Here is a 13205-nt window from a genome sequence, read left to right as displayed (position 1 = left end):
TGGGTGGGCAGAAATGAATCACTTTGGCAATGATTTGCTTTGCATATCAGTATAAACCAGAGAGGGAATTGATTTAATGTAAGGAACAATACACTGAATTATACACTCATGTACCACAGAGAAACCTATGATTGTGGTTGCAACAAGCATAACCAAATAATAAAGAAATCCATTCTATGAAAAGCTAATTCTTCATTGTAATAAAGAAAAATACTGGGCATGCAGGAACATCTGTTTTCAAGAAAACTAGACACAAAATAAAATATTTCTCTAGAAGAGGATAAAAAAATGTTTTGCTGACAGGAGAAAAAAAAACCCTAGAGAAGAACCAACAAAGATTCTCAAACAATCACTGCCTTCCAGGGTTACCTGTTGCAGTAAACCACTGTATTATTGGGTTGAAAATTCTGTTCACCTGGGTTAAACAATTACTGAAATCAAAACTGAGCTCAAGTATTGTTGCTGTCCTATTGCCAAGGTTCTGTAACTTCTTGGTGGTTTCTCATGAGCAGCTCCTCACAGCACTGACTCCTTCTTCTCAACACAGCCAACAAACTCCATCTCTCTCTCGACCAGCCAACCTGCTCTTTTATAATACCCCTCTTAATTGGATCCAGCTGTGGCCTATTAAGGGCAGGCTTGTTCTTCATGCTTGATAATTGGCACAGCTGTAACTCCTTAAGGGTGAGATTACTTTCACCACTATTTCTAGTCTCCTACCTTCTATCTATCCACAAAGTACAGCCATCAAAGTTCCATTTCTACCTAGCTCTAAACAGAATCTGTAACTTAAACTATTGAAACTGCAAGAGAGAAAAACCAAAAATATTAACATAGAAATAGAATGTAATAAGGTGAAGGACCAGTGATGCAAGAAAAGACAGGCTCACACACAGCTCTATCAGAAAACCTCACATCTTCTCTCAACACGGCTTCCACACTCATTTCTTCAAAAGGAAATCTCATGTTTTTAAAACATAAATCTGTGGTTAACTGCACATAAACAGATAGACATTTGTATGTATAAACAATTTAATCTCCAGCCTTACACATAAATACCTTTAAGCTCAATAACTTTAGTAAGTAAAACTAGGCTTTGTTACTGAAATGATACAAAAAATAGTTTGAGTGTACAACAAGAGTGAATGATTTAATGTATTCCATCTTAAATCTTTCTAGAAGGTGCTCTGTGGTGTTTCTGCCCTTCTGAAATGCTTCCTCATACATAACCTTCAAAGCTGTCCAGCTCTAGAACTGTGGTACCACTAAAGAGGGTGCACAACAACAGGGTGAATAAGGTAAAGAATTTATCTAAAGAGAAGGGAGAAACAACTTGAATAAAAGTACAACTTTAAATGTCTTCCAATCAAGTGGCATAACTTGACTCATGCATTCAGTCTTTCTGAAGTCAGGGGTGTCATGGTGTAAACCCTGCCAGCAACTAAGCAACTCAGAGCTCACTCACCCTTTCCTGGTGGGATGGAGGAGACAATTGGAACGATAAAAGTAAGAAAAATCATAGGCTGATTTAGGAAAAATTTAATAATTAAAATTTAAATGCAGTACCTGAAAGAAAATGAACAGTAATAGTAATAATAATAATAATAATGAAATATTACAAAAACATGATAAAAATAAAGCCCATGAAACACAAGTGATACAAGTGAAAAACAATTGCTCACCACCAAACAACCGATAGCCAGATCGGTTCCCAAGCAACAGCTGCCCCTTGCCAAACTCCACCCATTTTACTGCTGAGCAGGAAGCCATATGGTCTGGAATATCCCCATGGTCAGCTGTCCTGGCTGTGTCCCCTCCCAGCTCCTTGTGCACCCCCAGCCCCCTCGCTGGTGGGGAAGTGTGAGGGGCACAAAAGGCCTTGATGCTGTGTGAGCACTGCTCAGCAATAGCTAAAACATCCCTGTGACATTTTCTAGCTCAATTCTGAAACACAGCACTATTCTAGCTACTGTGAAGAAAATTAACTCTATCTCAGCCAAAACCAGCATAATGGGGAATATATTTTTATATCCTGAACTTTATAATGCTATGTTCCAAGGCCAGCTTTTCCTGTTGGCAATGTTTGGTTTCAATTTATTATTTTAGCAGAAGAACTTACAACTTTTTACAAGTCTGTATAGCTTTAGGGTTTTGTTTCATGGCATTTAAAAAAAACACTTACTGATGCATATACTTTTCCATAGTTTATCCTAGAATAACTTGATCTCTGGGTTGCTTCTTTGCTCTTGGAATAGTCTGTCCCCTCAAAATATTGGGAGGCTCTGCTCCCAGCCTCCCTCGTAATATCCCCTCACAACACCAGATGTATTCTATTCCTCTAACCATACTTTCAAAGTCACACTGCTGAATCTCAGGGAGATTAAATGTTCAGTATCTGTGTGAAACAAGGCAGGGACTTTTCAAATTGCAGGATCAGTCTTCCTAAGGGAGCCTATCTGATTGGAATTCAGCTGCTGGTGCCTATTATCAGATGTGAACTGGAAGCAGTGTCTTTCCCATGCTACCTGCATTCACCTCTGTCAGACAGAACTGCTATGGGAATGCCTACAACAGAGTGCCAAGCCATATCCAAATGAGCTTGTATGCTTACACAGAATAATTCAGTGCCTTACCTTTATCCTAGCTGAAATCCCAGAAGTGATACAGCCATCCATACCAGCTACTGAGAGCAAATTCAGATGAGTCTGTGAAAGCAGGACTAAAAAAATCACCAGAGAGCTGTCATGTGCCTTCATCAGAAATAGAGATATAGCAAGTATCTGTGGCCTGAAAGTGTGATTCTTGGAAGAACAGAAACATTGAAAGCACAGCACAAGGCAGACAGAACAGGATCTCACACAGAAGGATTCAGGGCTAAGGTGCCAGAGCAAGAGCTCAAGCCCATGCTTAGACTCTATTTCCACAAGAAACAAATGACACAGCTCAGATGATTCTCTGCATATTCTGCCTTCATCATCTGCCATTTATAAGCACCTCCTCAGGCAGAGAATGTCTGAAGGTGAGGCTGACCTTCATAAATATAAGGCATGACAGGTGAATTTGCAAGCAAAAGAGTGGTCTGCTCATGCCCATGCACCATTTTCAATTGTAGAGCAAGCCTATCAATGCCCAGGACCTGAATGCAACAGAACTAGGAAGATATAAAATATTAGTGCTGCACTGAGCTAAGAAGGCTCTGTCCATAGAAGATTAAAAGACAGCCAAAAGGCAGAAGAACCATGTTGATTCATAACATCTCTGCACAGGAAGGCAGAAGATTTGAAACTCATCATACGACATTCGCAGCATGAGGAAAAGGTGACCGCATTTATGCAAAAGACCTTGTATATAGGCAGAATCTTCTCTTCAGCTTTTGTAACCAATTACATTTTAGCAACATTTTTACTGACATCATGTATTTATGGTAATATAAAAGTATTTTGTAAATATATTAATCTGCTTTTATTCCTACAGAGTTTAGATACAATAATCAAATATGATAGTTATCACATCCCTTTGGCTAGATTTAGGAGTATAAATATTAAAAAATGCTTTCAGGGAACCTTTTTGAAAATATCCAACTGAAGTCTAATTGCAATAGAGTATAGAAGAAAGCCAAATGTGGCAGGTTGTATTTTACTTACACTGTACAGTTCTCCCATACATAAAATAATCAAGAGTACTCATTAAATTAGAACAATTAAAAAACTAAAAGTGCTGTTACAGTAACACAAAGGAATACACAGGGTATTAGTTATCAATGCTTTATTATTGAAAACAAAATTGAAATTCTTTTATCTGGCACATAAACAATTATTTCTACAAAAAGGAAAGCCTACAAATCTGATAATTTATACAAATAACAGTTTTTCAAAAAATAAAATTTTAATTTAGTAAACTTGTCTTGTGCTCTTTTTTTTTTTAGCACTGTCTGCAATAATCCACCATAAATCCCTGAGCAGAGAGACATATTTTAAACATGTTTTAAATTTATCCCAAAAGAAGAAAGTTATCAAGCCCAGACCTATATTAAAAAAATGTATTCAGGGACATTCTTGGTAAATTTACGGTAGTCCTTTTTTCTTTTCCTTTTCTTTTGTTGTTGTTGTTTTTTTTTTAAGGAAAAAAACAAAACCAGTTATCAATGCAAGCATGACACCGTATCACAGGAGTGCTCCCCTCTTCCCCCTTTTGTGCAATGAATACAAATTACCAAACAAGAATAAGTACAAGTAGAAGGAGACAAATAACCTGGTGAATGATTAAGACCAAGAAGCCATCGAAGTTTGATGGCTGTTGGGCAAATAAAGCTGCAGGATACCACAGTTCTATACCAAGCTCAGTTACACTTACTATCTATCTCTATATCTTTTCCCAGAAAGTCAGTAAAGCAGGAGAATAAGTTCAAGCTACCATTGTATTCTAACACTGGTTTCAACAATCAAGTAGAAATTCAACTTTTGATCCTTCAATTTTGCTTTTCCAGCAAGAACATTATTTGAGAAAAACTTGACACACTCCACAAAACCAAACAATCTTGCCCCTCTGGCCCTTCTGGTGGGCCAGTTGTAAACTTAGCAACTTACGGTATTTTAGTGAGCAAGAGGAAAGAAAAGAAAATACACATAGCTACAGTTTTTCTACTATACTGTCTTTGAAACAGCTATTCCCCAATCTATTTCAATACAGATTTAAAATCCAAGTGTAAGGGTAGAATGACCAAGAACGTAGAGTATAACTCAAGTGTTCCCTTTCCCATTCGGTACATACAATAACCACAAAACAAATGCAAGTAAAACCAAATAAAGGAAATAGCAACACTTAGAGACTGTTGTGTTAATGGCAGGTAACATTGCTGCAGTCAAGTAATAAATAAATAAATACAGCAAGGTGTTCTTTACATTTTTGTTGGAATGGTGCTCAACAGTTAAAAAGGAATAGATAAAGCAAAAACCCCAAACCCCTTTTCATTAATAAAGAGTTTTAACAGAAGATCCTGAAGAAGCTTCAGTTCAAGGTGCTCTACCACTTTAACGTTTTATCTATCATTATGAAAGGAATACTGAAACAGATACCAAAGGGCCATTAAATGAAATAGTAAATTTTCTTACAAGCAAAAATACTTATTCCAAAGGAAAAAAGCAGTTAACAAATGGCCTGGAAAAAAGAATTACTAAAGCTTCATATACTTAAATTTAAAATAAATTATTTTTACATTTAAGATCTGAAGACTAAAATAGTAATGCGGATAAATCATTCTGAAACACAAATAAATTGAACCTCACCAAAAGTGTATTTAGATATTTGACAGCTCTGCTGCTAGCATGTGTCAGAATACAAACAGAATGCTAATATTTGGTTAGAATCTGAATAGGTTTGTTTTAAACACCAACAATACAAAAAGTAACTGGCAACCACCATTACTGATTCCTCTTAATCTACACTATTTTAAGCATGGTCAAATCGAGTCCCTTCAGTTATTTGCTAGCCTCATCAATGCATAACATTCCCTTTTCTCTGAGTTGCTCATGAAGTCTCATTTTAGCCTACCCGCTAATATTTTCAAATCCCATTTTAATTAGTAATTGTGAAAATATAATATGCAGAGTCCAATTTAAAGTTGGTCTTATCTGATAGCAAAGTAAAGACAGTCAAACACCTTCTTCTATAATACCAATTAATTTTTTTTCTAAGATGACAATCTGACCACACTGATTTGTTATCAGGGCCAACATCCCTCTTGTTTGTATTACTAAATCACACCTCTAGTCTTTTTTTACCAGCCCACATACTACATCTGATGTAGAATACAGACAGCTCCTTGGTCATTCTGTCTACCTCACAGAAATCTGACTGCGTATCTCAAGAAAACTGCACTATTAGCTAGCAAGCTGAAGTATCAGGCATATTCTCAGTAAACAACTTGCAATGCTGTCACCTAATTATGTGACAGGTTTGAAAAAATGGGCCATATAAGCTATGAAAGTGGCTAGCAAGTGGTTCAAAAGTGAGATACAGCAGCATTAAGACAAACTGCAAACACACTGGATTTAGTACACATTTTAATGAGTTACAGTATCAGCAAAATACTTTGACCTACTATTACCACTTTAACTCCCATATGGCTTAGTGTATACTGTGTGATTTTTTTCTTAATATTTTTATGACAGTATACATTTCAAGTACCCACCCAAAAATAAGCAATATGGGATTTGCAATTATTTGATCAAATATACCGAAACAGCTTCTCTCACGTGCCATTGTTCCAAATATTTGTTGCGTGACAAGTTCTTCATGAATCCCTCAAAGTCTCCCTTTTTCTATTTCTCTAGCAGAATAGCTTCTCCTAGCAGCAATTAGGACCTCTGATCCTTGCAGTCAAGTCCAGCAAGTTCTCTGACCTGACAACTCTGTGGAAGTTCAAGTTCTTGGGTTTAACCACTTCAAGGAAAAGAAGTTCAGTTCGCATCATCATGTTTTGGATGTTTTCAAACCTTGTTTCTCCATGATATTCCACAATTTGCGAAGATTGGACTGGGTGATGACATCATCAGGTTTAAGTTGAAGAGCAAGGAGGTAGTTTTCTTCAGCCTCTTTTAGTTTGCCATTCAGATGGAGAATAGCTCCAAGATTCATTAGGGCAGCTGGATACTGGTAGCAATTAAAAAAAAAAAAAAAAAAGAAGGAGGAATATTAGAAATATTTTCAATATTTTCTTTTTGGACAATCTTCTTCCACTTAAATTACTCCCTTATGTTTGCTGATTTTTCATGAAGGCAATTTAGTAATTTAAGCAAATACAGATAACAAGAAAAAGTTTCTGAACAGCTGCTGTGTAGTTTGTGCTTTAAACAGGTCAAGCTCTAGTGCCTACAGACGTAAGACTTCTCTCTTTAATGAGAAAACACAGAACTCAAAAAGCTTTAAATGTGGTAATGTTGGCATAACACAGGTTCCAAGAGAAGATTAAAGTAATCCAAGAGTGAATTAGCAACAAGAATTTAATTTTAATCAAACCCCTTGCCAATAAAGAGTTTATAATCATTGGAAATAATTAACACAATAATAATTGGAACTTATTCCTTTCTTCTCTTTGTCTTAATTGTAACTGGCAGAGAATACAGCCTGGTCTCAGATTCTAAGGATGTCCAGGGGTTCTAGGATACCCATTTAGATGCAGGTTGTGGAAATTATTTATTAATGAATGATTTAATAAAATTAACAGTAGTCGAAAAATGCTATTTTAATAATAAAGATGTTAAAATTGTGTAACAAATCAATTTAAAAGCTTATGTTACTAGAATTTTTTTCATATTTAGCTAAGACAAAATGCTTAGCTTGTTTTTATTTTTTCATCTCTAGGTCATTCCATTATGAAATAATAGGTTCTTCATGATAACAACATGCCTGGTCACTGGAGTTAACAAATATTAAAAGGGCAGAAAAGCACATTTATGAAGCTGAAGAGTCTAACCTACCTTTTGGCAAGCACCAAAGGTATTCACATCCTAGTGAGAGCACAGTAAAGGCATTTGTCAAACCAGTACTTTTCATTTTAAAGAAAAATGAGGAAAAAAACCCACACAAAGTTCACTATGGTTCTCACCCTCAGGTCAGCCTAAGCTTCAATGAGCTTTGGGAAAACTCAACTTTTGAAGTCACATAATTTTGCCTCAGAGGATAAGTGTTTCAAGCCACCACTCATCAGTTTTCTGCACAAAATAGTATTCAAAATGTGAATGGCATATCAAGTTCGGACTACTGTGAGGGTGTGTTGGTATGCTTTAGGAGCTCTCCAGTGACAATAACTTCAGGAAAGTGGTTAGACACTGGAACAGGTTGCCCAGAGAATCTGTGGAAGTGTTCAAGGCCAGGTTTGATGAGGTTCTGAGCAGCCTGGTCAAGGTGTCCCTGCTCATGGCAGGAAGGTTGGAATTGATGATCTTCAAGGTCCCTTCCAACCCAAACCATATGATGATTGTATGAAAATACGTTAGGTATAAGGCCAATAAAATATGTACTACAGTTGGTCTCCCAGATGTGGCAATAGGAAATCATTACGAAGAGGGAGACATCTTTGTTCCAAGCCTCTCCACTACAAAGCAAAACTCATTACTCTTATCCTTTTTAATCAAGCTCCAACAAAATCCCTATAATTCTTATGTCCAAAACCTAAATTTTGTGGTGGAAATGTTGTTCAGATAATTCCAATGCTTTATATTCTCATACTATATATTCATATTTTTTCAGCTTTCTTCTTGCTTCTTTTAACCTATTAATGCACACATCACAAAAACTCATGAAGAACTGTGATGCCTCAAATTTTCAGAAGAAATGGCTTACAGAGTTTCAAAATTATGCAAAACAAAATTAGTTCAGCTCTCCTTATTGTAAACATCACAACGCTAATGAAGAGGAATCTGAAGATGTAATTTTTAGATTTACTTTTTCTTGCCTTACCCTGACAGATTTTTTTCCACCTCCTGTAAATAATTCTACTGTGAATCAAACAACCAAAAAAAAAATGCCAGCTGGGTTTTATATCATTTTATCAGTTAAATACTCTTCAAAAGAAGGGAAAGTAGGCCCCTGAAATGTAATCTATGCTACACATAACTCATATTGGCAGCCATATTTTCAAAGCTCCATCTTTGAAGTTTCAGTCTTGCCTACTGTTTTGTAATGAAATAATACACTCCTTACTTGCAGGTGTTCTGGGTGCTAATTGATGTTAAAGTGAAGAATGCTTGGAAATCAGCTCCCATGTACATTGATGACTGTCTAAATACCCCTATATCTAATTCATTATTAGACTTCAGATAGTTTGAGAGAATTTTCTCAAATCATGAGTAGGAATGTCCATTCCCTCTTGTCATTATATTTATTTGTTTAATGAGAGTTCATGAATGAAAAAGATTTCTTGAAGTGATTGACACAGAGCTGTCCTCTCACTTGGATTATAACTATGCATGTGTTTGCACTGAGACAAAACTTACAACGGATGAGGACTAAAAATACCTTAAACCTAGAAAAAACTCATAGAAATAAAACACATGTTTAAATGTGCTCAGAGCTAATTCTACAGCATTCACAAAACTTACTGTGCAGGAAATAACTCAGTTGTCTCATATGGCTTCCAGAATTCCTCCCCATTTCCTCCATACCCTCCCGAAAATATGGTGTGTGTATGGGACTAATCAAGAACATCAGATATGTAAGACTATATGCCTAGCTGAGAAACTCTTCTACCATCATGTCTTTAATTTGGTACATAATTTCACAAGAGCAAGGAACAAAAACAAATAAAATTAACAAACTGCATGCCTTTAAACTGAAATTTTCCAACTTCTACACACCATTTTTGATTTCCTGCAGGCCTAACAAATTCTAGGTCATTAATGTTCTATACAAAGTTATACATGGAAAATGTGAATTGATAAATCATTTCAGGTATGAACAGAAAGTTTGTTCCAGCTCCTTTACATTTCAGATAAGGAAGTGCACAAATTTTTAGAAAGACTGCTCCCCAACTTTCTAGGATATCGGTCACCCCAGTATTTACGGTTTATTGTAACAGTCACAAGAATTTTGAACATCTACAAGATTCTTCATCAGTGGCATTGCTCTCTGGCATTTAAAAAGGATGGTCAGAGGATAAGAGAGCAAGAGACATTTGCTGTACTTTTGCTTCACATAGATTGTCTTTTATTAAAGACAGCTGATAAAACTTTTCAGTAGGTTAACAAAGGCAGTCAGCAGCTACCACTGCAATAACATGGGACTTGTAGCACTGTATAACAAATGACACCACCTACTACTTCAGAGACTTGAAAGGAGAAACAGGCCTGCCTTCATTTCCTTCTGGAGACAGATGCTTTACATCAAAAATAGCTGACTGGCATTTCTATTGAGGTTATAAATGCTGTCTTTTATGGTCTATTTGGAATTATTCCCATTATTAGCATTTTACCATGGTGTGCTTGTTTCCTTAGTGGTTTTTGGGGGCGGTGGGGGAAGGTGCTCATGGGGAGGAGGGAAAAGGAATAACAGATTAGTTAATGAATAATGAAATAACACAAGGCAAGCATTTAGTTGCCTGAGGTGGTTTTGGTTTACATTGATGACAATTTTTTCAGATTTTTCCTTAAGTACCAAAGTAAAAGGAGAGCACTGGGCCACGCAAAAATCTTATCAAAAAGTCCTCTCTAAAATGAGAGAACTATAGAATGTTCAAATAATTCAAAATAATTCTGAGTAGTATTTCAGGATTACACGACTGTAACCGTATACAATATTGGACCCACAAACAGAATCAATCTGATGACATAGAAGATTAACTGTCTTCTTGTTTGTCATCTCTGGCTCCACATACAACAAATGCCATAGCAGAAGTATAGTCCCAAACACAAAAAGACAATTTTACTCCTACATGGTCAAAGAAGTTACAGAGAGAGAAACAAATACACAAACACTTAATCTAGCACAAATATACCTTTTGCATGACAGAGGAGTATGAATAAAGAGCAGTCCAAACACAAGCAAGGAAATCTGAAATTGTTTTCCTCAAAGCTCTGCTTACAGATGACCTTTGCTCAACACCACAGAGATCAGGGCAGTAGATTCTGAGATGAAAGAGCATTTTGTTGATGCTGGGATACTTCTAAGGAAATTATGGCAATTTTTACCCCAGTAGAATCGCAAGTGCAAGATACTTCTGAATTACCCATTTTAAAGAGTCACTGAAAAGATGTTGCGAAAATCCATCTTGCTCTTAAAGGAATTACTGCTGTGTCTGATACTGTAGATGTTTCAAAACAACCCCAGGACTGTTGAATGAATACTGTAATAAGTGTGGCCAACATACCAGAAACACAGAGGCTGTGTATTGTTTTAAAAAAGTGCAATTAAGGACACCTTCTTTTAAGAATTTCTTTTGAGTTAGAGAAGGACACAAAATATCAATCACAAATGAATATTTCATGCCAGCACTTCAAGTTTAAAAGGAGTGAAGAATTCAGATATTTCTCTTTGATAACTGAAGACACACAGGGGGTACATTGACTGAGGAGTCAAACAGCAGAATATTAATTCTAGAACGGCTCACTAGGCATGAGAGAAAATCATGGTGGACTGCTGCATCTGATCAGTGGCCACAAAGTAATACGCCGTCACGCCCTTTTTTATCCTTCTACAGTGATAGCAAGAATTTTCTCTTGAACTTTTACTACTGGTGAAAAGAAAAGCAGGGGAGGAACATGCTGAGAGACAATTGCTGCCAACTGCATCTTACTCTCCGTTGACAACACTGTAAATTCATCAGTGGCACATGGAAGCAGACATTTTTATCAGAGTGATCTGGTGTTCTCAGATAAATCAAGCAGAAGTTATGGAGAGAGACTCATGCTTCTACCTGTTTCTCTCACTACCAGGCTTCTAAAGAACTGCAGTTTACATATGCCGTGTGTGGTATTTTGTCACAAACAGTACGTGAACCACAAGACACTGATCTCCTGTAAGCTGGCTAAGACAACAAAACTCAATTGTCTAGGTACTGATAATTTGGTGCAAAAAACATTCTGGATCAAGATGACAGGATGTATTGCAAAGTAGTATGGATCAGACAAAATAAGAAAGCTAAAATTCAAAGTTGAAAAGGATTTCTGGTGTCATAAAACCAGACAGCAAAGAATTCAGTTCTGCTGGAAAACAAACAAACAAAAAAATCAACATCTTTGCAAGCTCTTAAAATCGAAAAATGCTTTGCAACTTCTCTCTACAAAAGTACATCACTTAAATTTCAAATCTGCTTATGAACAATTTTAGTAAGTATGCATTTGTGTCAACAACAGTTTTCAGTTTAAATAGTTAAGAGAGGAAATGGAGAGGAAAACATTTACCCTGTATGAATTTGAACACAGAGCACAATTTCCATTGTTGTATTAGTCAGAAATGGACCTAAACATCTCTGCTGCAAAGGGAACCTGTGTCCCTATCTAATTACCGTAAGAATGAGTAATATAAATAGCTATATAAATTTGAAGAACAATAAACCAAGGCTCTAGAGGGGAATGGATCCTTGGATTCAGTCATCATCTTTAAGAGTATGTTCTTAACACTGAATAGAGAATAACCTTATCTATTATAACATGTCATTAAATAGAAAGAGACCTCATTCATTGTTCACCAAATTTACACATTTCCAAGCAAGATGAACACTCTGAAAAAAAAAAGGACCTCCAGAGAAATAATAAATAAATAAAATTATTTTTAAAAGTAAATAGTAATTAAACTGTTTCTTTTGAACACTATTTATATATAGTCTTGGGTGAGGATAATATATTATGCTAATAAGGCAAAAATCCAGAGTGAGTTAATACCTGGTCACCTTAACAGCTGATGACACTACAAAAACATTAGGTCATGGTTTGTTTGTTTTTTAGTTTTTTTAATTCTTTTAAACTTAGATACTTTCATCTGGACACCTAAAGCAGATGACACCTTAACCCACCTGGTGAAAGAAGGATATATATGGAAATTGTATGCATCTAACCTTGTGTATTTTGAAACGCTGAAGACTCTTCTATCTCAAATCGCAAACTACAATGACATGTACATTTGATATACACATTTAAAGCCAGAAATTAAAAAGGGAAGGAAGTGTTTCTCACCATTTTTCTCCTATTTATGGGTGACAGATGTGGGAGTCTTCATCCACAAGCACACTATGAAATAATTCAGTTTGCTTCTGGATTGAGACATCAGCATTATAAAGGAAACCCACAGCTGTGAGTCAGGGATGAGTTCTAGACTTGGCATAGGAAGGAAGCATCAAGCAGTCTACTTTGTTTCTCAAATTACCACATCAATAGGGGACATTTTACTGTCAATGTTCTCCAGCCAGTTGAGATTTTTTTTCCCCCTCAACATCTTGTTCATCTCAACCTTCCAAGACTGCTCAGCATATTATAAACATAGTTATCCAAAACCAAACTACCATATATGGATACATGTTACATCTTGATGCTGAAAAACTAGCTACCATTGGCCTTCATGTAAGTTGAGGGCAGGCCAGTTTACAGATCAGCAAGTTAACAAAAGCACGTGTTACAGCTGTTAAAGGCTGTGGATCCTAACAACAGCTGAAAACACCCCACAAAAATGTACTTACACTTGTAATTTCTCTGTAACTAGACATTTTTTTCCCA

General features: G+C 36.2%; 1 protein-coding gene across 2 annotated transcripts in view; it reads right to left on the bottom strand.

Moving 5' to 3' along the window:
* Window positions 1-3750: 3750 nt before the first annotated feature.
* The window catches only part of TMTC2 (transmembrane O-mannosyltransferase targeting cadherins 2), a 235389-nt gene continuing 225934 nt past the window's right edge, over window positions 3751-13205 (bottom strand). The window contains exon 12 of one of the 2 annotated variants that reach the window (XM_039704131.1): window positions 3751-6651. In XM_039704131.1, the coding sequence (XP_039560065.1) occupies window positions 6472-6651 (180 nt within the window). In that variant the 3' untranslated portion in view covers window positions 3751-6471. The remainder of the gene's footprint in view (window positions 6652-13205) is intronic. The other variant, XM_039704132.1, reaches the window with a different exon arrangement.

This window comes from Passer montanus, unplaced genomic scaffold, assembly GCF_014805655.1.
Source record: "Passer montanus isolate IOZ18808 unplaced genomic scaffold, ASM1480565v1 scaffold17, whole genome shotgun sequence".
In the NCBI taxonomy this organism is placed as follows: domain Eukaryota; kingdom Metazoa; phylum Chordata; class Aves; order Passeriformes; family Passeridae; genus Passer; species Passer montanus.
Note: the sequence above shows the minus strand (reverse complement) of the source record. Positions and strands in the feature narration are given on the sequence as shown.